At 45.0% G+C, this 27,758-nt stretch overlaps 1 protein-coding gene across 1 annotated transcript; it reads right to left on the bottom strand.

The window, feature by feature from the left end:
- Positions 1-7,411: 7,411 nt before the first annotated feature.
- On the bottom strand, positions 7,412-25,799 carry CCDC85C (coiled-coil domain containing 85C). The gene is made up of 6 exons (XM_044271240.1): positions 25,772-25,799; positions 24,993-25,069; positions 14,132-14,236; positions 11,869-11,964; positions 10,349-10,447; positions 7,412-8,169 (listed from the first exon to the last, which is right to left on the bottom strand). Exons 1-6 carry the CDS (start codon positions 25,797-25,799, stop codon positions 8,080-8,082), a joined length of 495 nt encoding a protein of 164 aa, XP_044127175.1. The 3' UTR covers positions 7,412-8,079.
- Positions 25,800-27,758: the final 1,959 nt, after the last annotated feature.

The raw sequence follows: 27,758 nt of genomic DNA, 5'->3' as shown, positions 1-27,758 counted from the left end.
CCATACAGCTGTTTTTCAATTATTACTTTGTTGCCCGGTGTTACATTATCCTAAATGCTCATGGATTTTTCTACTTCTGCCCTTGGCAGTATGGGGCATTGGGCAGCAGTGGAGGCCCCCGAGGTGGCAGCAGGCACAGAATTGGTGGTAGCAGTAGCGGTGGTGTTAGATGGGGCAGCAGAACAGGAGAGGGAGGTTGTGGTACTATAGAGACTGTGCATGGGCTGCAGAAGAGAGGGGTCAAAGGTGTCATCATGGTGGTCTGGCCAAATAGAGAAGAAAAGGGAATGACTACAATTAGAGGAGATGTCATCTATGAGTAACAGGATGTAACCGTTGTGTATTCAGACTGTGACTGCGTTTGATCAGTGTGGTTGTCACTTGTGCCAGTATAGAACTGGTATCTGACCACTGACTATGGCGGTAGTATTTTTATTTATGCAGTTTTCCTTTCCTTCTTGTCTTCATTTTGTGGCTCATGTAGTTACGGGAGTAATAATGGGCACAACCAAACACCTTGGCACAACTCGCATTGCTTGCCACTTTTTTCCAATTCTTATTAGATTGGCAGCTGTTCAACCGTCTTAGTGCATCCCCCTGAGCTTTATATAACTGGGAAGAACCTAAAGGAACCCCCCCCCCCCATGTCCTTAAGCAGCAGTATACAAGACAATCCCTTAAAAAAAGTGAAGTTGTGAAGTATTCTCGATGACATCCTCTTGAGTAGACTGGCCGCTCTTGGGCCGAATATCAGAAGAGGGAACTGAATGCTTTTCCTGCCGAGACCGCCATTTATTACTGATGTAGATCGGTCTCGTCTGTATATGTAACTATGTGTTTGCTGATATTGTAACATCTTATAATTAGACGTTTTAATATTTATTATGATGTAGGTAACGCATCCCTCTCAGAAGAGCAGGATTTGTAAGGCCGGCAGACATCGTACTATAGTCCTCCAGAAGAAGCTCCCAGCGTACATCCCGGATGGCAGGCTCCGACATATCCCGGGTATACATGGTAGGTGTATTCCCGTGCTGTGCCGTTTAGTCTACTACACTATTCCATGAACAAGGTCTAACGTCTGCCCCCTGCATCTCACAGAATGGTGGCATGACCCTTGGACCAGTGGGCTCCTCACAGCTTGTGGACTCAGATCCCTATTCAGGTGGGGCATTCGGGATTAGAAAAGGTCTGTTTTTCCAGAAACGGCGCCACTCCTGTCCATAGGCTGTGACTGATACTGCAGCCGGGGAGGAGATGCAATACACACAACCTAAGGATGAAACATTTTTCTAACCCTGGTCAACTGCTTGCATGGGGCGACTGTGACCTGGTCCCTCTCTGTGGACCTGATGGCAGTCACATAGGCTGTCTCTATGGCACATAAACCTATTTCTATATAACCACTTTCCACTATCTCTTAAAATAAACCAAGTGATTGTAACTGGTTTAAATAGACCATAAAGGTCCTGGTCCATCGACCTTCATGGACGGCCCCTACTACCATCATAGGGCACCTGTCACCTGGACTGGATTCCCTATATGTAATGTATAAAATGCTATAGATGCTGTTTTATAGGCCTTGACCATTCACTAGGGGCCGGCACCTGTTTTCTGGCCCTTGAATATTGCCCTGGTGGACCTGGTATAAGGTTCGGGTTCTATAAGGCGTCCAACAAATGTCTTGCACTTAGGCCCTCTTGACTTGTATGGAAGCTGTCGGGCCATCACAATGGGACATGGCATATTTTTTAACGACAAGTATTCATGGTCCATAAAAAACACACGTGAATACACCTATAGACTGTCGTTGCTCTGAGAACTGCTGTGTCGTGTGTCGGTTGCATATCCAAGATCGACTGCAGCTCCCCTGACCCGAACTGCCTGCAGCATAGGGATTTATGAGCTCCTATCTGATGGCAGCTCTATTGTACTGTGCTTGTATCATCATCATGTACATCCAGTACAAGAACACTGCACTCAGATAGGAACGGACTATCATAAATTACTATGATGCAATCCGTTCAGATCAGGGGAGCCGCTGTCATTCCAGGAGATGTAACGATCATACGAAACGGCCCTTGTGGTACAGTCACATGTAGCCAAACTGCTGCAGAAAGTTTCCTAACAATTGCACGAGAATCTTCACCAATTTGTGTGGATTTTGGTGCAGATCTGCCTTTCGACTTCACCTACGGAAAATAGGTGAGTTGCGAAAATTTAAAAAAATGTGGTGTTTCTGTGACTCCCTTTCCTGGTCCCATGCCAGTATGTGTACAGTCCAGCCTCCTGCAATCACATTTCATCCCATGTGATTGTTGCAGCAGTCACATAGAACGAGACCTTTTTACCTTCCTTCTTCCCATCCTTCCTGATTTCCTTACCTTTCTCCCTCCTTCATTAATTCCTTCTTTCTTTCCTCCTTCTATTCCTTATTTCCCTCTTTGCTTCCTTATTCCTCCCTCCTTTCTTATTTCCTTTCTCTCTTATGTTCTTTCTTTCCTCCCTCCTTTATTCCTTATGGTCCTGCCGTCCCTCCTTGTTTCTTTCCTCTATTCTGTCCTTCCCCGTTTCTTTCCTTGTTCACCCTACTTCCATTATCTCCACCTTCCTTTTCTTCTCCTTTTTACCTTCTCTGCTTATTTCTCTCCCTGCTTTCTTATTCCTTCCTTTCTTCCATCCTTTCTTATTTACCTCCTTTCCTCTTTTCTTGTTTTACTTTCCTCCCTCCTTGCTTCCTTCCTTTCCTCTCTCCTTTCTTTATTTCCTTCCACCTTTCCTCACTTTTCTATTACTTAATGTCCTTTCTTCCCACCCTCCTTTCTCTCGTATGCCCCACCTTTCCTCCCTTCTTTCTTCCTAATGTCCTTCCCTCCCTCCTTTCTTCCTTTGTCCTGCATTTTCTTTTTTATTTCAGCCTTTCCTCTCTCCTTTCTTCCTTATGTCCTGCTCTCCTTCCTTTTTTTCCCCTTATGTCCTGATTTTCCCCCCTCCTTTCTTCCTTATGTCCTGCCTTTCCTCTATCCTTTCTTCTTTTTGTCTCCTTTCATCCTTATGTCCTGCTTGCTTCCCTCCTTTCTTACTTTTGCCTTGCCTCACTCCTTTCTTCGGCCCCCTGCACACGAACGTGTGCACTCCGTGGTCGTGCTGCGGCCCGCAAAACACGAACACAGTCCGTGGGGCAGCCGCAGCGTATCGCGGACCCATTCACTTTATTGGGTCCGCGATCCGGCCGTTCCGCAAAAATATAGGACATGTTCTATCTTTTTGCGGAACGGAAGTACGGGACGAAACCCCACAGAAGCACTCCATAGTGCTTCCATAGGGTTCCGTTCTGTGCTTCCGTTCCGCATCTCCGGATTTGCGGACCTATTCAAGTGAATGGGTCAGCATCCATGATGCGGAATGCCCACGGAACGGCACCCGTGTATTGCGGATCTGGAAATGCGGTCCGCAATATGGCAACGGGAAGCGCACGTTCGTGTTGAGGGGGCACTCCTTATATGTCGCCTTTCCTTCCCGCCTTTCTTCCTTATGTCCTGCCTCCCCCCTTCTTCTTACAGTAAGTCCTGCTTGCTTCCCTCCTTTCTTACTTTTGTCTTGCCTGCTTCCTTCTTTTTTTCCTTATTTTCATCTTTGCCATCATTATTTTCCATCTTTGCCTCCACTATATCCACCTTCCTTTTCTCCTTCTGCCTACTCTCCTTTATTTCCTCCCTGGCTTCCTTATTTCTTTCCTGCCTCCTTTCTTCCTTATTTCCATCCTTTCCTCCCTTCTTTTTTCATTATGTCCTTACTTTCATCTCACCCTTCCTTTATGCCCTTCTTTTTCTTATGTCCTTTTTCCTTGTTTCCTGTCTTTCCTCATTTTCTTTCTCTATTCTCTCCATTCTCCGTCCCCCTTTCTTTCCTTATTTCCATCTTCACCCTTCCATTATTTCCACCTTTCTTTTCGCTTTCTTGCTACCTTCTTTTATTTCCTTCCTTTCCTTCACTCTTATTGCCTTCCTTTTTACCTTGTTTCTTTCCTTTCCTCCCTCCCTCCTTTCTCGTCCATTCTTCCATATGTTCTGGTTTTGCCTCCCCTTTTCTTCCTTATTGTCTACCTTTATTCCCTTCGTTACTCCTTATTTTCTTCTTTTTCTATCTTTATTTTCTTCTTTTCCTCTTTACTTTTTTCCTTATGTTCTCATGCCCTCCTTCCATAATTTCCTCCTCGTTACCTTTTCTCCTTATTTTCTTCCTTGTGTCCTTCTTTTCCTTTATGTCCTCTTTCGTGCCTTTCCTCCTTGTTTCCTTTCTCTATTCTCTCCATCCTTTGCCCTCTTTCTTTATTTCCATCTTCACCCTTTAATTGTTTCCACATTCCTTTTCTCTTTCCATCTTCTCTTCTTATTTCCCTCCTTGCTTCCTTATTTATTCCTTTCCTCCACCCTTTTTCATTTCCTTACTTTTTTTCTCTCATTTATTCCTTATTTCTTTCCTTCCTCCCTCCTTTCTACCTTATGTCCTGCCTTCTCTCCTTTTTTTTTCTTTATTCTCGCCATTCTCCTTCACCCTTACTTATCATCTTCACCTCCTTCCTTCCATTCTTAATTTCCACCTTCCTTTCATCTCTACCATCCTTATTTCCTTCCTTATTATCTTTTCCATCCAGTATTCCTAATTTTCTTTCCTACTTCTTTTTTTCCCCCTTTTCATTCATTTCTTCCTCCCACTTCCTTTCTTTATCTTGTTCCTATTTTTGTTTTCTCCATTCTTCCTTATGTCCTCATTTTTCCCTCCTTATTTTTTCTTTTGTCCTTTCTTTATTTATCGCTCCTTCCTTATTCCCCCCTCCTTGCTTCCCCTTCTTCCTTATTACCTTTCTTTCTTTCACTCCCTCCTCTTTTGACCTTCTGTCCTCATTTTATCCTTTTCTTCCCTACTCCCCTCTCCTCATTTTCATCCTTTCTTCCTCCTGTCCTTCCATTCTTTATTTTGATCTTTATTTCTTCAATACTCTATTCCCCCCCCTTTTTCTTTTTTAGTATTTCTGTCTTCCGTACCTCCTTTTTTTCCCATCCCTTCTTATCTTTTTCTTTCCTTCCATGCTTCTTTATTTCCTTCCTTTCATCTGTACCTCTGCCCCTTCCTTATTTCCTCCCTTTCTTTTCCTCCTCCTTCCTTCTATACTTTTTCTCCCTACTTCCCTTACTCCTCCCATATTTTTTTCCTTTCTTTCATTCCTTTTTACAGCCTGCCTTTCCTTATTAGTCCGTTCCTTTATTTCCATGTTCAGCCTTCTTCCATTCTTTCTCCTTTCCTTTCTACCTTCTCTCCTTCCCTTTCCTTGTCCTTTATTTTCTTTCTCCTATTTTTCTTCCTTCTTTCCCTGCTCCCTTCCTCTCCTCTTTTTCCTCCTTCCTTATTTTGTCTTCTGTATCTCCCGTCTTATAGTCCTCCAGTCTTGCTTTTTGCCTCTTATGTTTCCTTGTTTAATTTATTCCCTCCATAACCTTCCTTTCACCCCCCCCCCTTCTCTCCTATGTCCTTTTTTCTTCTTCTTTCATTCCTGTCTTTTTTTCCCCTCCTTCCTTCTCTTCCTCCCAACCCTCATTTTCTTTTTTTCTTCCTCCTTTATTTCCTTCTCTTCATTTCTGCCCTCCCTTAATTTCTTCACTCCCTCCCCTCTTTCCATTTCTTCCTGCTTTCCTATTTCGTTCTTCCCACTTTATTTTTCTGTCCTTGCTTCATTCCTTATTTCATTTTTACATCCCTTTTTTCAATATGTTTTTCCTTTAAGTTCTCAGCTCATTTTTCTTTTCTTTTTCTACTTATTTCCCTCCTCTCCACCTTATTTCATTCCTGTATTACTCCATACTATTCCTTCTTCCTATTACCTCCCCTTGTATTTCCCTCCATCCTTTACTAGTTCTTTCCTTCCATCATTCCTTATTTCCTATGTGCATCCTTCACTCGTTTCCTTTCACCCTCTTTATTTCCTTCTGTCCTGCCCTCCTTCCTTGTTTCATTCTTCCTTTCCTTTTTTTCCCTCCCATCTTCCTTTTTGTTTCTCTCCATTTCTGTGCCACTCGTTTCACTTAACCTGATCAAGTGGCAGAAATTCCTGAGAAGAAATGATCTGGTGGCCGAGTACAAAGAAACCTTTCTTCTTAGCAAACCTGGAATTCTGCGTTTAGGGCTTTCATTTGTAATTCGCTGCCAGTGAAACCTGACAGGGGCTCCTGAGGCCTCACAAACTTCTTATGCCTGTTTTTTTGTTCTTTCTGCAAAAAGCCAAAGGAAGCGGATCAGCGAGGCATGAGGCACATTGTACCTTATGTCTCTGGCCTGATGAATGCATGCAGTGTATTTTCACGACTGTCATTTAACTGCAGAACAAAGCTGCTAGATCACAGATCCATCGTGTATTATTAGGGAAACAGATACGTGAGGCGCGAGACACAGGTTACCTCATGTCCTAACAATGTCACTACTTTATAATCAGTGTATATTGTATGTTCATAGCTGCATTAGGTGTAAGTATGCAGATAGGAATATTGGCCCATCACATACATACCAGTGAGGTTCAGTGTGCCTCACGCCTCACTGATGCTAATTATTCTCTAATAGTTATTATATACAGTGAATTCTCATGCGGTTGTCTTTGCAGATGCTGCTGGAATTGGACAAGTCACACAGACTGACAAGGTAGGAGGCACAGCGTACCTCATTTTATAAATGGCAATCAGTCCTTATATATTGACTGCATTATGTGTAGCCGTGGTGGTACAGGTATTGGACTTTAACCGTATACCCCTGTGAAATCGCTGCGGCACAGTGTGCCTTATGCCTCAATCCTAGGGCAATTAGTAATGCAAATAATAAATCATATTTGCAATATGTGCATTAATGTAGATGTGAATGTTCACAATTAGCCCTGCTGCCACCAGTGAGGCACCATGCATTATGCCTCCAGTATCTAGGCATTCACACAGCCGTAGTGCCGCGGCGTCTGTGTTGTGGACCGCAAACCGCAGGTCCGCAAAACACAAGCACTGGCTGTGCAGCCCCATTGCCTTTAATGAATCCACGATCCACAAGATATGACCAAAGACAGGACATGTCCCATCTCTCGTGGAGTGGAGGTATGGATCGGGAACCAAACAGGAGTCCTTCCATGGGCTTCCAGGTCCATGCCTCTACCCTGCAAACGATAAAACATGTCTTGTCTTTTGTCATATCTTGCGGATCGTGGACCCATTGAAGGCAATGGGGCTGCACAGCCGTTGCTTGTGTTTTGCGCTCCGCAGCACTACGGCCATGTGAAATGGGGTCTATAGCTGTGCTCATTTCCTCATGAGTCACATTGTACCTTATGCCTCCCTCATGGGTTGGGTGTATGTGCGGAGAAATTAAAAGACAACAATTCACATATACACAAGTTTTTATATGCCGACATAAAATGATATATTCTACAGAATCTAGAACAGTAACAAAATAGAGATCCGTCACGTTATATACAGCGGGCGGAGGAAAAACCGACGCGGATTCTGCTCTTTACAGGGATAAAAATCTACAAGTTCCTGAATAATTTTCATTTTTTTTAATACAAATATTGATCAGAATAGAAATCAATGAAGCAGCTACAACGATGGGTTCGTAAGAAAGTCAATAAAACGCGGGGGGCGGGGCTTAGCCTCGGCGTCTATACAAAAATATCCTGATTTGTTGTTGTCCCATTAAATAAGAATCCTCGTTACAAAATTATCATCCAGTGTGTAATACTAAGGGGTCTAGTTAGCGGTGCCCAACCTACGGCCACTGCTGGGGGTTGTAGTCTGACAACCAAACAGCCATAGGATGAGGAGTCCCGGTCTGACCCTCACCGGGATAGTGGTCTATTGCAGGGCGTGCATGGGTCTACATAGGAGACAGTCAGTGTGGGGGGAGGGGAGACCCCCCTGCTATGTGTCTACGCTGCCGGACATCTATATACAGTGTGTATTGAGTCTCCAGCTTGTGGAGTGACCTCCAGTTGCCATATTTACAGCCGTTCTTTATCTCAAGTGCCTCCGATGCCTCTAGCGCCTCATTTTACAAGGGTCCTTTAAACTGGTTTCCAGAAAGATGCTGCCTGATCGAAGGCTTGGAGTTGGCGGCGTCGCCCAACTTCCTCCACACGACCTGGAAGACAATTATATTTGCATTATATTCATTTTATTGACATTTTTATGTTTTTTTTAAAATCTAGTCTTCCAAATAAAATAAATAAATCCTTTAATCCAAAATGTTTGTTAATCTGGAGCAGAACTAATCAGGATTGTGATTGAGCTTTGTCGTTGCAGGTGACCGTCCTGTAACTCAGAAGAGCTGACAATCCAGCAGGGCCTCGTCATGTAGGGTCACCCCGATCTCATCCATGGCCGTCTTGGACTGTACCGAGTATTTTCAGTGTCAGCCATTAGTTTTCACCACTAGGTGGCGCTATTGCTTTGTGCAGTAATCCTGCATATAACCCTTAAGGGCTCATGCACACGCACGTATTTTGTTTCCGTGCCCGTTATGTTTTTTTTTTGCGGCTCCTATGCGGAACCATTCACTTCAATGGGTCCACAAAAAACAGAAATGACTCAATGTGCATTCCATTTCCGTATGTCTGCATGAACGTTCCGTAAAAAAAAAAAAAAATAGAACTTGTCCTATTCCTCTCTGTTATTACAATGGATTGGCAAAAAAAAAAAAGATGCGGAACGCAAAATACATGTGCATGAGCCTTTAACATGTTGCGGCCCTGGTGCAGTTTTTATCTAGGATTTTAAAAAAATTCAGCTTTTCTTCCAGCCACAGCACCACTCCTGGTTACAGACTAAGTCTGGTATTGCAGTTCAGTTTTATTCACTTTAATGGGACTGAGCTGCAACGCCGAGCACAACCTGCGGACCGGACTGGCGACCATAGCAGCCATGTTTGTCTGTTCTGGTGCATCCCCTCTAAGGTGCAGGGCTAATGTTCACCTCTCAATGGGAATAACGGGACAGAAGAGACGGGAGCAGCAGCTGTTTATTACCCGGAGGGGTGGGTAGAATCTTGTGAATTGGAAGGGGAATGTAATTATCCTGCATGGTGGACGTGTGGTTAAAGTTGCCTGAGGGTGGAAACCCGTTACCAAGCAGGACCATTCGTAACGTTTGTGATGTCATTTCACAGATCTTCCTTTATATGATAGTCAATTTTTTCCAGCCCCTGAAAAACAGCTTCATAAATTTATGCAAAAAAACTCAAGGGGCTGTACTTACCCGCCAGCCACGCCCATATGAACAGAGCCACGCCCATATGAACAGAGCCCCGCTCACCCCCTGCCTCGCTGATGTCATCATGAGGCTGCTGGAAATCTCGGCAGGCGCACATCTCTTTCCTGTGTGTGTGCCTGCACTATCTGTTACCTGCTGCTGGCAGCCGCTACAGTGACTAAACTGCGCATGCGCCTGCCTGGGATTTCCAGCGGCCTCGTGATGATGTCACCTAGGCAGAGAGGTGGTGGGAGGAGAGGGGCTGCATTTGGATAAGTTCAGCCCTTTGGGCTCTTTTCAACTCATTTGCATAATTTATAAAAATTGTGATGAGCACAGAGGCAGATCTGTAGGTGACATTAGGACGTCACACATGGTCCTGGTTGGTGACAAACTCCCTAAAGTTATAGACAGGTGACAACCAAATTCAGTAACATAAGCGCCTGTGGTCGTCTCAGAATCCAGGAATTTAATGTAAATGTGGGAAAAATGGCATCTGCTATGTTAGGACCTGCCAGGACACATCGATGGGGCGAGGTTGATCTGAGACCCCTGCTCTTCTGGTCACCATGCTGTAGAGCCACGGACTGGTGGGGGCCACGTTGGTGGATTTGGAAGTCACCTTTAGGGCTTTAACATTTCCGCCTTCAGGCAGCTTTGATCAGCACAGTCCTTGGATAATCGCAGAACATTGTAATGTATAATTAATTCATCCTCAAAAGGCAGAAACATCAAACCGACTCCAGAAGTTTCCTGAAGATCTGCGTCAGCAGCGCCGTCTTCCCAGCAGGACTATTTATTTATCTAATGGCTGCCGATTTCAGAACGGGGACTGCGTCCGGGAGCCACAGGAGTCCCAAACAGGGGAGTAAAAGAATGTAAAGCACGGACCATCCCGCTCTGTAGGATAGCATTAACCCTTTCCACTACTCTGCATTCTTATGCAGAGTAGTGGAACGGGTTAATGCTATCTACAGAGCCGGATGGTCCGTGCTTTTACATGCTGCGACCAGTAAATGTGGCCCCCACCCAGCGTTGTGACAGACGAGACCCTTCTGTGAGCCCTTTCTTACATTGCACATTTCTCGTACAATCGCCTTCTCCTTCTCACTCAGGTCTTCCTCGTAGTTGTCAGGAACTTGCCGGTCCAGGTTTTCATGCACTTCCAGAACCTGTGCAAAAGAAAACACGTTTACGGTGAACTGAAGGCAGAACCAGCTGACCGGTACCAGAACCCTGCAAACAGGGGCCGAGGCAAAAAAAAACTCTGCACTTTGTGGATTATTTTTATTTCCATGCAGAGCAGAGGCAGATCTGCAATGTGTGAACTTTGGGTGGGGGGAGACCTAGAAACATGGCACCAGAACAGCAATTTATAGATAAATGCCTGACTTTATTAGATAAATACACTTAAAACAAAGGTACTACATGATATTATAGCACATGTGGTACCGTTCCGGCTATTCAGACAGCCATAAATACCAAAAATAAGGTCTCTGGACGAATCCTGGGGCCAAGCAACAAATAGGTAACATCATAAAAGGCAACATACCGACCAAAGTGGACACCCCGACGTACGTTGTGCACTCAAAGCTGCTGCTTCTTACCCCCAGAAGAAGCCATGTACGTCAGGGTGTCCACTTTGGTCGGTATGTTGCCTTTTATGATGTTACCTATTTGTTGCTTGGCCCCAGGATTCGTCCAGAGACCTTATTTTTGGTATTTATGGCTGTCTGAATAGCCGGAACGGTACCACATGTGCTATAAATATCATGTAGTACCTTTGTTTTAAGTGTATTTATCTAATAAAGTCAGGCATTTATCACGTGCTGGTCTACTGCATTATTTGTCGGTTTTCTGTAATAATCACCAGGGGGCTCAATTATTTTCTCCGCTTGCGCCACTTTTCCGACAGGTCGAGAAAAAGGGGTGTGGTGTGGGTGGGCACGTCTCAGACTTCTGTACTGTGTGAACATGGGCTGGGGTGGGTTAAAAAAAAAAAAAAGGGGGGATAAAAGCAGCCATGTTTTTCTATACCTGTGCATTTTCATTGCAGGACATGGGGGGTCCTTTTGCACTCCATAAATTGGGGGAGGCAAAAGATGTACAAGAATAGAAAACATGGCTGCTTTCCTCCCCCAAAATATATATAGTCTATGTAGTGCGGAGGTTTGCCAGTTTTTTCTTTTATTAAGCATTCATGTTTTTCTAGTTTTGTGCATCTTTTTGCCTCCCTTTGCCTGCAGTGCAGATAATCCCCCTCCGGGTCCCCTGTGCACTGCAAGGACACGGAGTGGAGGGAAAACCTCCGCCCTGTGTGGATGCACAAAAATAATAGAAAATGCTTTCTTCTGGAAAAGAAAAGGGTGCAGGTAATGTAAAGGTTTGCTTCCTCCATCCACTAGGGGGCAGACCTCTGCACTGTGTGGACCGCACGGGCCAATCTCTCCAATCAGGGGGGTAGTTGGCTCAAGCCCCTGGATTTTTTTTTTCTCCCCGTATCCACACAGGGCAGAGGTTTGGCGGTAGATCTCTCCACTGCATAAAATGGGAGGGAAAAAAATACTGCACGTTGTAGAATTCCTAAAGTTACCTTCATAGCATGCACCACCGCCTCTGGCTTCTGCACTACTGGGACATATCCAGCAGGGGGCGCGGAGGAGAGATCGGCTGTGATCCGCACGGTGCCCTGATGAAAAGAAGATGCATATTATTACTAAACATGGCGGCCGCTGATAAAAGGATCTATGTGAACCCGGGGGAAGAGGGAATCCCACTCCTCCAGGGTCTCCCCAAACCATATGGTGGGGGTAGAGGATGAGGCTCTGGGTGACGGCAGATCCAGGTCGTATACAATGAAGTGCACAGAGGAACCAGACACTGGCCTGGGGAGGATTTATGAAAAATGCGCTCTGTCACCCATAGCAGCCAATCAGTGCGCAGCTTTCATTTTTTTTAAGAGCAGAATATGAGAATTCTCCAATTCACCCCAATAGGTGCCTCCCTTATCACTGTCTAAATGAACCAATAGGAGAATTATTCCGATTCCCCAGATAAGTGCCTGCAATAAATGCCCCCCATGTGTGTCTGCCTCTGATCCCCCATAAGAACGATCCATTAGGCCATGTGGGAAGGATAAAAACAAGAAAACTAAAATAGTGAGACAAGGCGTTCTATATCAGTATCAGACCTGGCCACTAGGGGCGGTGTTTTATATATGGCAGGGGTCTCATCCCAATAAAGCCATTTACCCCCGAGCTCTCTGGAGATGCAGATATGTACATGGCTCTCCGGAGCCCCCGCTAGATCGTCTCAGCACCATGGAGCTTTTATTACAACTCATTACACGGTACCTAAAATACTACTGGTTATATTACATCCTGTAAAAGCACTTTCCAGGGGCCGTTCTGTTATATCTCACAGCTCACAACCGCCTAGAGCTGCTGTAAAGAGCATTATAATCTTGGATTGGTGCTTTTATAGAATAAAGCGATTACAGTATTAAAACTTCCGAGATAAAAGTGTCCACATTTCATTATTCCAATGCACATTGGAAATCTAAGAGGCTGCCATAGACAACAAGGACACGTTTCCTCTAGGAGAGCTTTAATACATAAGACTCATAGCATCAGAGATCCAAAAGAACCATTTGCTGTAGCAGAACCTTGGAATTTCAGAATTTTTTAATCAAGACCCCAACTAGTTCATACCAATACCTCCATCTTAAAAGGCATTTCCTTTAAACCCTATATGCAGGAAAATAACTACTATAATACCGCTCCTATGTACAGGAATATAACTACTATAATACTGCTCCTATGTACAGGAATATAACTACTATAATACCGCTCCTATGTACAGGAATATAACTACTATAATACCGCTCCTATGTACAGGAATATAACTACTATAATACTGCTGCTCCTATGTACAAGAATATAACTACTATAATACTGCTCCTATGTACAAGAATATAACTACTATAATACTGCTCCTATGTACAAGAATATAACTACTATAATACTGCTCCTATGTACAAGAATATAACTACCATAATACTGCCTCCTATGTACAGGAATATACCTACTATAATACTGCCTCCTATGTACAAGAATATAACTGCTATAATACTGCTCCTATGTACAAGAATATAACTACTATAATACTGCTCCTATGTACAAGAATATAACTACTATAATACTGCCTCCTATGTACAAGAATATAACTACTATAATACTGCCTCCTATGTACAAGAATATAACTACTATAATACTGCCTCCTATGTACAAGAATATAACTACTATAATACTGCTCCTATGTACAAGAATATAACTACCATAATACTGCCTCCTATGTACAGGAATATAACTACTATAATACTGCCTCCTATGTACAGGAATATAACTACTATAATACTGCTGCTCCTATGTACAAGAATATAACTACTATAATACTGCTCCTATGTACAAGAATATAACTGCTATAATACTGCTCCTATGTACAAGAATATAACTACTATAATACTGCCTCCTATGTATAAGAGTATAACTCCTATAATATTCTTCAGGACTGAGTAGCGCCATGAAATGACCATCATTTTGGCAGCCACATTACATGGGAACAGTGTATAAACCTGCACAATACAGCAGATATCATATACGTTCTCAAGCTGCCCATTGGGGATGAAGGGTTATAAATATTCATGCTCTTCCTCTATTTAGGGGCATAAATCCCGTCTATTGTCTGCGCTTATAAATATTCATCCTGATACGGGGGAGAATGGAGCCCCGTCTTTCCCTGCAGCACACTCACATCTAGGTCCTGTCAGCAGAGAGCGGGCAGAGGGCGTTACTCACGTTCTGCAGGGGCTCCGGGTACTGAGACAGCGAGGACAGCTGCGATTCAGAGTGGTAAGGAGATAAGCCTTTCCGCAACGTCCTTAAGTCGTTGTGGCTGGAATGCTGAAAAGCAGAAGACAGAGAATAAGTGAGCAGAGGAGCGGACGTCCGCACAGGTCAATAAACGTCATAATATCATCTAATATCTGTGCCGGTACACAAGACTATAACTACTATAATACTGCTCCTATGTACAATAATATAACTCCTATAATACTGCTCCTATGTACAATAATATAACTACTATAATACCGCTCCTATGTACAAGAATATAACTACTATAATACCGCTCCTATGTACAAGAATATAACTACTATAATACCGCTCCTATGTACAAGAATATAACTACTATAATACTGCCTCCTATGTACAAGAATATAACTACTATAATACTGCCTCCTATGTACAAGAATATAACTACTATAATACTGCCTCCTATGTACAAGAATATAACTACTATAATACTGCTCCTATGTACAAGAATATAACTACTATAATACTGCCTCCTATGTACAAGAATATAACTGCTATAATACTGCTCCTATGTACAAGAATATAACTACTATAATACTGCTCCTATGTACAAGAATATAACTACTATAATACTGCCCCTATGTACAAGAATATAACTACTATAATACTGCTCCTATGTACAAGAATATAACTACTATAATACCGCTCCTATGTACAAGAATATAACTACTATAATACCGCTCCTATGTACAAGAATATAACTACTATAATACTGCTCCTATGTACAAGAATATAACTACTATAATACTGCTCCTATGTACAGGAATATAACTACTATAATACTGCTCCTATGTACAGGAATATAACTACTATAATACTGCCCCTATGTACAAGATTATAACTACTATAATACTGCCCCATATGTAAAGAATATACTACTATAATACTGCTCCATATGTACAAGAATATACACTACTATAATTACTGCCCCTACGTACAAGAATATAACTACTATAATACTGCTCCTATGTACAAGAATTAACTACTATAATACTGCTCCTAGTACAAGAATATAACTACTATAATACCGCTCCTATGTACAAGAATATAACTACTATAATACTGCTCCTATGTACAAGAATATAACTACTATAATACTGCTCCTATGTACAGGAATATAACTACTATAATACTGCTCCTATGTACAAGAATATACTACTATAATACTGCTCCTATGTACAAGAATATAACTACTATAATACTGCCCCATATGTACAAGAATATAACTACTATAATACTGCTCCTACGTACAGAATATAACTACTATAATACTGCCCCATATGTACAAGAATATAACTACTATAATACTGCTCCTACGTACAAGAATATAACTACTATAATACTGCCTCCTATGTACAAGAATATAACTACTATAATACTGCTCCTATGTACAGGAATATAACTACTATAATACTGCTCCTATGTACAAGAATATAACTACTATAATACTGCTCCTATGTACAAGAATATAACTACTATAATACTGCTCCTATGTACAGGAATATAACTACTATAATACTGCTCCTATGTACAAGAATATAACTACTATAATACTGCCTCCTATGTACAGGAATATAACTACTATAATACTGCTCCTATGTACAAGAATATAACTGCTATAATACTGCCCCCTATATACAAGAATATAACTACTATAATACTGCTCCTATGTACAAGAATATAACTACTATAATACTGCTCCTATGTACAGGAATATAACTACTATAATACTGCCCCATATGTACAAGAATATAACTACTATAATACTGCTCCTACGTACAAGAATATAACTACTATAATACTGCCTCCTATGTACAAGAATATAACTACTATAATACTGCTCCTATGTACAAGAATATAACTACTATAATACTGCTCCTATGTACAAGAATATAACTACTATAATACTGCTCCTATGTACAAGAATATAACTACTATAATACTGCTCCTATGTACAGGAATATAACTACTATAATACTGCTCCTATGTACAAGAATATAACTACTATAATACTGCTCCTATGTACAAGAATATAACTACTATAATACTGCTCCTATGTACAAGAATATATCTACTATAATACTGCCTCCTGTGTACCAGAATATAACTACTATAATACTGCTCCTACGTACAAGAATATAACTACTATAATACTGCCTCCTATGTACAAGAATATAACTACTATAATACTGCTCCTATGTACAAGAATATAACTACTATAATACTGCTCCTATGTACAAGAATATAACTACTATAATACTGCTCCTATGTACAAGAATATAACTACTATAATACTGCTCCTATGTACAGGAATATAACTACTATAATACTGCTCCTATGTACAAGAATATAACTATGGGCCAAGAGAAGGGTCCAGCGTATTGGATATCAACATGCCCAATCCTTGCCCTCCGGAGGCGTCTCCCACAGGCCAAGTTGAAGGATCTTCTACCACTACAGTGATCTTCATCTGCTCCAGATCCATTATCCAGCACCTGTCAGGTGCCATTGACAGTGGATGAAAGGAGCATGTGTACATACAGGGACCTCGTATGAGACGGGTGTAGCTCCCCCTCATTACTCCAGACATTGTCCTCATATACAGCTCAATCTATGAACTATATTGTGAGGGACGTGTCCTTTGTGCGCCTTTAATCCTGTGTGTTCGGGAGGCTGAGTTCAGATCATCGTCAGTGTGTACAGAGGAGGCACATTCTAGTTATGACATCTGTCACAGGATTAGGGAAGATCACAGGCCAGGGTGGATTGTCTGCAACTTTATAAGCCCCTCAGCTCTTTTGAAAACCAGTCTAAGAACCGGAAGGAGCAGCTGTCCGGACAGCATGTGAGCCCCACCTAACCAGGTCTGACCCAAGCCCAACGAGTCACTTCCCAGGTGTCAGATCCTGTCAATTACATCATAAACCCAGAAAAACAACATCCCAATATAATCCTCGTATAATAGATATGTTCCGGGTGTCGGAAGCCGACACATACCGGTCACACAACGTACAGAGGAGAGGCCCAGTGGTACCCGACGCTCTATACTCCGCCGTGGCCACACTTCCCTACTGATAACAGGCCGTGCCACCATACAACTATCCTAAGACATAGTATGATCTGTTATCAGTATGGAAATGGAATCCAGCCCAGACCCAGACGTGGGCCACATTCTCTTCTGCATACATGTCCATGCCACCATAGACCAATCCAAGGACATGGCCACTTCCCTCCAGAAACAGGTTCAAGATATTACTCCTCCATATCAGGACATGGAGCTCACTTTCATCTGGATACAGGCTCATGCCACCATACACCCATCCCATGACCTAGAGCCCACTCTCCCCCTTTCCTATGAAAGTGGCGCTTGTTTGCCCTCATCCCTCAAACCCCTCCAGGGTTCAAGTCCTTCGGCCTCATACCTTGGGATGGTGGCAAAACCAGCAGAAGAAGCTGAAGCCCAGCTCTCTCCTCTGTGGAGATGAGCCTGTACTTGATGACGGCCCAGTACGTAGGACATAGGACTGTCTGGCATCTCCTTGGGTGAATGGTGGTCTTCTAGGACTATAAAGATGGGAGTCCTACACAGGTTCGCCGCTCCGATAGTTAAGGTAGACAGGAGCCACTTCTGAGGACCCCATTATGTGAGCCCCACATGAGCCATAGGCCGCCTGTATAGTACACATATCCTTGCATGCATGGCTGATGCAGCAGAAGACACGGAGAAGGCCTCTTGTATGGATGTGATTATTTCTTTATATCATATAATAGGACACTGCTGATTTTTTATTATATTTAGCCTAATATTCACATTTTCCTCCTGCTTGTGGGAAATTAAGTTATTAGCGCTAATTAGTAGAGGTGAGAAAATGTTCAGGAGATGATGAGAACACGGATTCTGTGTAATAACCGGGTGATGTAAGGCCTGGCGCATGAGGCAGGATTCTGGATCCTCAGGTCGAAATGTGTGTCATTTTATTACTCTACTGACATTGGGCTTTTTACCTCACATAGTACCACCGGACGGCCCACGCGGCAGAGATGGAGCATGTATACGGCGCCTACGCGGCAGACCTGGAGCATGTATACGGCGCCTACGCGGCAGACCTGGAGCATGTATACGGCGCCTACGCGGCAGACCTGGAGCATGTATACGGCGCCTACGCGGCAGACCTGGAGCATGTATACGGCGCCTACGCGGCAGACCTGGAGCATGTATACGGCGCTCACGCGGCAGACCTGGAGCATGTATACGGCACATAAACTATAAAGAGCTTAGTAGTACAGCACTAACACAGCATCAGTTATATGGAGGAAGATATTCTACACTCTGCACCCCACAGCAGGTCAATGGGAATAAATAATACTAACATATAGTGCCCACACAATAGTGCCATACAATGCCTCAATCATGCAGGCGTTAACAGTACAGCCCCAGTTGTCCAGGGCAGCGACGGTTTACCCGCTCCAATGTTATATTACTCATGAGGGGTGCAGCCCTTGGCGGGTTGAAGGAAATGGGGGTCCTGGGCAAAACTGGCCCCGATTTCCATACCAATTTGGACGCCTGTCCTCTGTATATAAATCCTAACGAGAATTTATGGAAAACCAGGCGTTCTTATGCAGAGTTTATTTAGCTTTGAGACCGAGAAAACAGATTGCTTGCTCCTGTGCGTTTGCTAATCCCCCCATAAGGGCAGCTAAACAGAAGACATGTCATCTGCAGCACCTCGGGTCACAATCCCCAACCGCACAGCAAGCCACTGTCTGTCACCTGGATGCTGGGCAGATGGGAGCTGCAGGGCTTAGACATGTTCTCCTGACCTGGAGGAGCCGGCAAGAGCCTGACCGCTGCCATCACAAACCAGCTGATTGGGGTTCCTGAAAATTATAGCAATGGAAGAGCCAAAGGGGCCACATTGTCCACTGGGGTGAAGAATGGGTCCCAGCCCCTCTGATCATAATTCTACAGGCAAGGAATCGTAACTGAAGGATGGAGCCAGGGAAATTGGGATTCTCTGTTCAGGGGGCGCGCAGCATCCATTAGATGGATAGGAAGAGACAATCCGGGGCAGGAGTCTGCAGGATGAATGTGCTCGATTCTCCGTCATCGGAGGCTGACCCAATAACAGGGGCTGAAGCAGAAGTAATGTGCTGCTATGGAAATGGCGCTCTCTCCGACTGCCAAACTTCACGTGCAATCAAATCACTTCTCTCTCTCCTTGCCAGACAAAGCGGAAGAAGATTCCTAAATCCGCTCATTCCGACTGAAAGGCCTCTTGCACACAAACGTGTTTTTTTTCCATTTATGTTCTGTTTTTTTGCATTCCATATACGGACCGTATACAGAACCATTCATTTCAATGGATCCGCAAAAAAAAACGGAAGGTACTCCGTATGCCTTCAGTTTCCGTATATTCATTTTTCCGTTCAAAGATAGAACATGTCCTATTATTGTCTGCATAACGGCCAGCTGTTCCGTTCCACAAAAAAACGGAATGCACACGGACGTCATCCATATTTTTTGCGGATCAGTTAATTGTGGACCGCAAAATACTTAAAAAGCAATACGGTCGCGTGCAAGAGGCCTAAGGAAGAGGCTGAAGCAAGAGAGGAACGGGACTCTGTGCCCCACATTCTATAAGAACCTGTATACCATAGTGATAACTTCTGAGAACCTATAGGACGCTGTATACCATAGGGATGACCTGCAGCCTCTGAGAACGTATAGGACACTGTATACCATAGGGATCACCCATAGAGATAACTCATAGCTTCTGGGAACCTATAGGACACTATATTCCATAGGGATGGCCCATATCCACTGAGCACCAATACGACCCTGTATACCATAGGGATGAACCATAACCATTGGAGACCTATAGGACATTGTATACCATAGAGGAAAACTCATTGTCATAGGGATGACCCATGTCCTATAGGTCCTCAGAAGCTATGGGTCAGCAGCACTATCCTATACAGTGTCCTATAGGTCCTCAGAGGCCACTGTATACCATAGAGATAACTCCATTCCTGAGGTTCTATAGGACGCTGTATACTATAGGGCTGACCTGCAGCCTCTGAGGACCAATACGACACTGTATACCATAGGGCTGACCTGCAGCCTCTGAGGACCAATTCGACACTGTATACCATAGGGCTGACCTACAGCCTCTGAGGACCTATAGAATACTGTATACCATAGGGCTGACCTACAGCCTCTGAGGACCTATAGAATACTGTATACCATAGGGCTGACCTACAGCCTCTGAGGACCTATAGAATACTGTATACCATAGGGCTGACCTACAGCCTCTGAGGACCTATAGAATACTGTATACCATAGGGCTGACCTACAGCCTCTTTAGGACCTATAGGACACTGTATACCATAGGCCTTACTCATAGTTTCAGCGGATCTATAAGGCACTGGGTGACTGTCTATGACCCATGGTTTCACTCGACCTATAGTACACAGTATGACATAGGGCTGACTACGCTTCAGTGACCTATAGGACCCTGTATACCATAGGGATGACCCATGTCCTATAGGTCCTCTGAAGCTATGGGTCATCCCTATGGTATACAGTGTCCTATAGGGCATTGTGAGACATATTGGTGACCCATATGATTCAGTGGCAGTGGGCTATAGGCACTTCTAGTATACCTGGCGCTCCTCCAGGCACCGCGCCTTCACGCCACATTACCCGTCCCATCTGTGGTGTATCCGGTATGTGGCTCATTGTCCCTATTTTTTCTCGCTGGGACTCGATGGAGAATAATCAGCCAGACACGAGGCAGAGACATTTCCCGGGGTGTAATGGAGGTCGCCCCAGGCTGCTCCAATGTGGAGACTATACTGTAACCGGAGGCTCAATGGGCTCTTTAAACGCGGCGACAATGCGAGACCTGGAGGCACCGTAACCTGAATTATCGCCATGTAATGGACGAGGGCAGAGATGATGGATCGCTTTATTAGGTGGGCGCCATGAGACGTGACACCAGCTAGTAAATGAGAAACATTAGGAACCGCTCTGCGGGCCATTTATGACTTAATTACCCCATTTCTGAAGAAGAAGGACACCAACCTTTCCCAGTCATATATAATCCCTACTGGAAGTGGGCGGGCCCTGCTGGTTAACTGTTTGTGTGCCTGGATGACCCACCCACAGCCTATAAAGAATCTGAGAGATCGCTGCGGGATAAATCCCATGGTATACAGCAGGAACCCCGCCACAATCCTAATGAACTGCAGCGCGATCCGGATCATTACTGAGCGCCGTCATTTATCTAATTACTGTGTCAATAATGCCGCAGGCTACAACGCAGATCGGGGGAGGGAAAAACCAACCCTTTCATGGCCGCTGCATTACACTCCTTCCAGAGCAGGCAGGGGTTGTGCAAAACGTGGCTGCTTTCTTCCATGTCAGCTCCACAGAGGTGAATGGGACTGAGCTGCAATACTGCACACAACCTGAGGACTGGGGTGGCGCTGGTTAAGAAAGCGGCAGCCATGTTTTTCTACACCGCTGACTTTTCTATCCTGCGGGCCGCCAGCTACAATAAGAGGAGAAGCCCTCACTGCTGAACTAGATGTCCCAGCATTCCTTGTGTTTCCACGACCATTTACTGGTGACCATACATGGCTTAAAGGGGTATTCCGGTATCCTCATGACAGGGAAGAACTAATAGATCAGTGGGGTTTGGGGCCCCCGTTCTCGTGATGGGTGGGAGTCCCAGAATTAGGACTCCCATCGTACTAATAGTTATAACTTGAGATAACCGGAATACCCCTTTAAGTCCAACTAATCCTGATGGAGCAATTAAAGGGAGTCTTTCAGCAGGAAGTGGCGGTCTGACAGTTACCATTGCCTGCCATGTCAGCTGTCATTAGACCCCTTAGCTCTTCCCGGCAGTCCTTCCCACCGTCATTAGTCACTTATGTGGAACATTGTATGGTCACAGAGAGAGAAGGATAGGGGGTAATGAAATGAGCAGCACGACCCCCGGTCCATTCAAACAGGGGAACACGGGACCCCCATTCCCATGATCGGTGGGGTCTCAGCAGTCAGACAGCTGCTGATCAGACACGTACCCCCTCCGCTGTGTATAGGGGATAAGCATTGTTTGCGGGGAGACTCCTTTAATCAATGTGTTATGACGGGTTCTGCAACTTTCTAATATACTTTCTACTTCCAGATCTCTTCTTGCTGTCAGTGAATGAGAACAGAGGCGTAATGTAAAGCTCTTGGGCCCTAGTGCAATTATGTAACAAGCCCCCACATACAATGTGTTGTTCCCATGTGGTAGAGGGGCGTTCAGGCTGAAAACCTGTTGTCACCTTCTCACAGCTGACAGTCTGCTACAATGTATCCAGTCCAGGCAATCCTGTGAGCTAGTCCGGACTAAACGCTGACAGATCTGACATTCAATGACACATTGTAGCAGACCCTCAGGACAGGAGAGAGATTTGTGCTATTCCCTGCCATTTAAAAGGGTATTCCAGTTGTCACATCTTCTCCCCTAACTATTCGGCTACTTTCACACTGGCGTTTTTACTGGATCCGGCAGGGAAAAGCTTCCGTTACTGATGGTACAACCGTCTGCATCAGTTATGAACGGATCCGGTTGTATTATCTTTAACATGGCCAAGACGGATCCGTCATCAACTCCATTGAAAGTCAATGGGGGACGGATCCATTTTCTATTGTGTCAGAGAAAACTGATCCGTCCCCATTGACTTGCATTGGAGGTGATGCCGGATCCGTCTTCCTCTGCATCCCAGGACGGAAAGCAAAATACAACATGTTGCGGTTTTCTCTCCGGTCTGGGAACGCAACTAAACGGAACGGAATACATTTTGGAGCGCTCCGTTCTGTTCAGTTCAGTTTTGTCCCCGTTGACAATGAATGGGGACAAAACTGAAGCGTTTTTTTTTCCGGTATCGAGCCCCTATGACTGATCCCAATACCGGAAAACTAAAACGCTAGAGTGAAAGTAGCCTTAGATTGGTAAGAGTCCTACACCAAACATGAGAATGAGGGTCCTGTACCCCCCTCAGGGCCCCCCAAACTGAATGGAGCGGCAGGTCGGGCATGTGAACTGCATCTCTATGGCCTCTTTCAGACGGGCGTTGCGGTGCAAAACATTGTAATGCGTTTTGCACTCGCGTGAGAAAAATCGGCATGTTTGGTACCAAAACCCGAACTTCTTCACAGAAATTCAGGCTTGGGATCGGTGTTCTGTAGATTGTATTATTTTCCCTTATACCATGGTTATAAGGGAAAATAACAGCATTCTGAATACAGAATGCATAGTACAATAGCGCTTGAGGGGTTAAAAAAAAAAAAAAAAAAAAAAAAAAATTTAACTCACCTTAATCCACTTGATCGCGCAGCCGGCATCTCCTTCTGTCTTCTTCTTAGCTGTGTGGAGGAACAGGACCTGTGGTGACGTCACTCCGGTCATCACATGGTCCGTCACCATGGTAAAAGATCATGTGATGACCGGAGTGACGTCACCACAGGTCCTGTTCCTCCACACGGCTAAGAAAAAAGAAAGAAGAGATGCCGGCTGCGCGAACAAGTGGATTAAGGCGAGTTACATTTTTTATCTATTTATTATTTTAACCCCTCCAGCGCTATTGTACTATGCATCCTGTATTCAGAATGCTGTTATTTTCCCTTATAACCATGTTATAAGGGAAAATAATAATGATCGGGTCTCCATCCCGATCGTCTCCTAGCAACCGTGCGTGAAAATTGCACCGCATCCGCACTTGCTTGCGGATGCTTGCGATTTTCATGCAACCCTATTCATTTCTATGGGGCCTGCGTTACGTGAAAAACGCTGAATATAGAGCATGCTGCGATTTTCACGCAACGCACAAGTGATGCGTGAAAATCACCGCTCATGTGAACAGCCCCATAGAAATGAATGGGTCGGTATTCAGTGCGGGTGCAATGCGTTCACCTCACGCATCGCATCCGCGCGGAATACTCGCCCGTGTGAAAGGGGCCTATGGGAGTTCTGGAATTATCCGAGCGCTGTACACGGCTGTCCCGTAGCAATGAGTGCGTATTCTTGACCTGCCGCTCCGTTTGTTTTGAGGGTCTATGACAGTACAGAACCCTCATTCTCATGTTTGGGGAGGGTGGGGGGGGGGGTCAGCCCACTGATCTCATAGTTATTTCATATCCCTAACTTGTAACAATCGGGGATACTCTTTAATTTCCTACATTGATACATTGCACCAAACCCTCAGATCTGTGAGCAGAACCTGTGGTTTTTTCAGCTTTGTAATGTAAACAGGAAAGTTTCCCCTGCAAGCAGAGATGTTGAAAACATAGAAGCAAAGTGTGCTACAAAGTTACAATTTCCATTATAGAATTACTAGGAGTCTAAACCTTTACCCGAAGAAAGGGCGAAAAAGTTCTGCTCAGCGGATACGCGAGTACAACGCCTGCACGACACAGAAGGATATCCAGCTACAAACTGTAACATATTTTTAAGCCCTTTTCGACATCCCTAAGAAAATCTTCGGCACAAATCGCCATTTAAACGCAATTATTCACAGGACTACAAGGGCTCTAATCAGGAAATTATCTTCTCCGAGGAAAGAAATGAGACACAGAGAAAAATCTATTTCCCAGTTTAATTAAAAGTAATCCCTATAACGTCTCATAAGTGATTACGTGTGGATTAATGCGGCGGCCGCGGCGCTACTAATTCATAACCAGCGTGAACGCGGCGCGCCATCAATAACCGTTAGGGATCGCTTTTCTTACCTGTGACAGAATTTTGTTGTCGTCTTCCAGGAGCTTCACTTTGGTCTCGAGTTGTCGGATGTAATTGGAAGACGTATCTGGAAAGAAAAAAGGAGATCAGGGGTTAACACATTCCGGCCGTTTCCACGTGGCATGTCCACTAGAGATGGAAGGAGTTGTAGTTGCATCGAGGTTTCTAGAAGGGCTATGAAAGCAGCACAGAGGCAGACCAGGCAGCCGCTATGGGGCCCTTGGAAAGAGGGGGCCCAGCCCTGGTGTGTCCTTTCCCCTCCTCTCCAGGACACTATAGTCAGCAGACAGGTGGTAGGAAAATGGCCAAAAAAGGTGAAACGCCAGACCCTTAGGACCGTCACCATAAAGATCTCCAGGGTGCTCAGGTCCGGGGCCCGACTCCTGGCCCTTTAACACAATAATTCTTGGACTGGACTCCCGATCCCTGCCTGGTTAGCCGCTACTGAGCAATGCACATGTGTGACACAAAGGGTTAACTCTTAAAACCGGGGATGTCCTCTTGTTTGGACCAGGATGAGAACCTCTCAGTTTCGATGCTCACTTATATATTTCCACCATTAAGTCTATGGTTTCTGGCTGGCTTGTTCGTTGTGATCGGAGTTCCCCTTTAATAAAACCGCTTTGCTTTTTGGGGACACTGCGCGACTACTGAGGCTCTAGGAAGGACTAATGTTCCCCAGGTAAGTATCTACCAGGACTATGGGACTAGCGTTAGGTCAGAGGTGTCTAATAATAGGGCGTCTGCCAAACAGTCATGAGGCCGCCACAGTGCTCAGGGGCGCCGCTGATGGCCATGTCCGGTACTGCAGCACAACATCCGGACTGCCGGGAGGTACAACCACAACCACATGTGTCGGGCTGTGCCTGGTGACGGTGAAGGGGCCATGGCGCTAAAATCAGCGTCCGTACAGGGCGTTACAAAAGCTGTGCGGTCTCCGGTGTCACCGCGGTATAACGAACAGAAAGGCGACACGGATCGGTCCCGTCAAGTGTCACTGAAGGCTCCTTATGAAGCAAGACCAAGATTAGGGCTGCGCTCCACATTCCAGTCCGGTGGGAAAGGTAATGGAGACCTGGGCCGCTCCTAAACACTTAAAGGGCGATTCCACCCATATGGATGTAATCGGCACTAAGGGAGAATGCCTAACCTTAACCCTCTGAATGCCAGGTTTTTTTCTCCACATAGACGAGGAAAGCTCAGTCTCCTCTCTGATTAAGCGGATCCGCAAAAAAAACGGATGACGTTCCTTTTTCTTTTGCAGATCCATTGTAATAATGCCTATCCTTATCGGGAAACTAGAAAAAATTAGGATATGCACTATTTTTTTTGCGGGGCAACGGAACGGACATACTGATGCGGACAGGACACTGTGTGCTGTCCTCGTTTTTTGCGGACCCATTGAAATGAATGGGTCCGCATCCTATCCGCAATAAAAACGTAACGGACGCGGAAACAAACAACGTTGGTGTGCATGTAGCCTGACACTTGTGGGAATATTCCAGCTGATGATCTCCCGCTCCCTCCCTTCTCAGGAGGAGGAGAAGGGTCAATATTTGCTCTAAAGCCGCTGCGTAGAAAAGGGAGGAATGGAATCCAAGGAATATGGAGAGAGAACACAACGTGCAGGCGGCAATGCTGCACCCACAGGGCGAGCAGGAGGTGGGGAGCCAAATCTGTGCCCAGATGTGCACGGCATCACTGTGTATGCAGGTGCACGGTATGTAGAGGGGCGGCACGTGGCTCAGTGGTATGGAATGTGTACATTCCTCCCGCATTAGCGCGTCAGCGCGCCATTGCATCTTCAATAGCTATGTTCCCATACACATGCATGCTCGGCTTGGCTCAAGCGGAAGAGGAGTGGATTTAGGCCACCATCTACATCCCACCGTGGTCATACATGTGTGGACACTGGTGCAGATGGTGATCGGACTCCACACAAGATCTCAATGTCAAAACTACACCCAAGAGAACCCTAAGGGCCATGCGGTCACCAGGGTGCCTCAGTAGTGCAGCCTCAGGCTTTGGGCCTGTAAGTTCTTTTTTTCTAAATGGGTTTTAAATCCCTTTATTTCAGGTAGGTCTCTTGCATAGAATAATCCCCCTTTACGCGTCATGACCTCGGCCTCTCGGGACTGTTCGGCTTCTTAGATCAATGTACGTCTTGTGGCGGTATTACTGCGAGGACAGCTCGGCTGATGGACGCCTGCTCTGTGCCGTACATCATGCTCCCAGAAAGGACAGTAAATCTCTTCAACGAGAAAGCAGCCGCTCAGCCTGACAGGACAATAGCGAGGCTGGATGTCCCCCGGGAAACACCGAGCGCTGTTCTTCATGTTCTATATCCGTCATACCGCCATCTTGGTGCCTGAAAGGCTTATAATGTGTAACAGTCATGTTCTAAAGGCCCAATAGCCATCTTAAAGGACATTTATTAAAAGGGCCGTGTCCTTAAATGACATGTCAGCAGGATCTACCCTATTAAACCAGGCACACTGCCAGGTAGGGTTGATCCCAGTTATTAAAATGATAACGACTTTAATTCTTTATGCAGAAAAAGTCTTCAGTGCACCGAGTGGCGGGGCCAGCACTGGACAGCTGAGGTGCACAGAGGGGCGGGGCCAGCACTGGACAGCTGAGGTGCACAGAGGGGCGGGGCCAGCACTGGACAGCTGAGGTGCACAGAGGGGCGGGGCCAGCACTGGACAGCTGAGGTGCACAGAGGGGCGGGGCCAGCACTGGACAGCTGAGGTGCA

This window comes from Bufo gargarizans, chromosome 11, assembly GCF_014858855.1.
Source record: "Bufo gargarizans isolate SCDJY-AF-19 chromosome 11, ASM1485885v1, whole genome shotgun sequence".
NCBI lineage: Eukaryota > Metazoa > Chordata > Amphibia > Anura > Bufonidae > Bufo > Bufo gargarizans.
This window is presented reverse-complemented; position numbering and strand designations above follow the sequence as displayed.

Excerpts from the sequence above, each read along its gene's own strand:
- CCDC85C (XM_044271240.1), bottom strand. The coding sequence starts at position 25,799 with ATGGCCATCAGCGGCGCCCCTGAGCACT. Across the intron at positions 14,237-24,992 it reads ACAACAAAATTCTGTCACAG|CATTCCAGCCACAACGACTT; the intron begins GTAAGAAAAGCG and ends TCTGCTTTTCAG. Across the intron at positions 10,448-11,868 it reads CGGTGGTGCATGCTATGAAG|GTTCTGGAAGTGCATGAAAA; the intron begins GTAACTTTAGGA and ends TCTTTTGCACAG.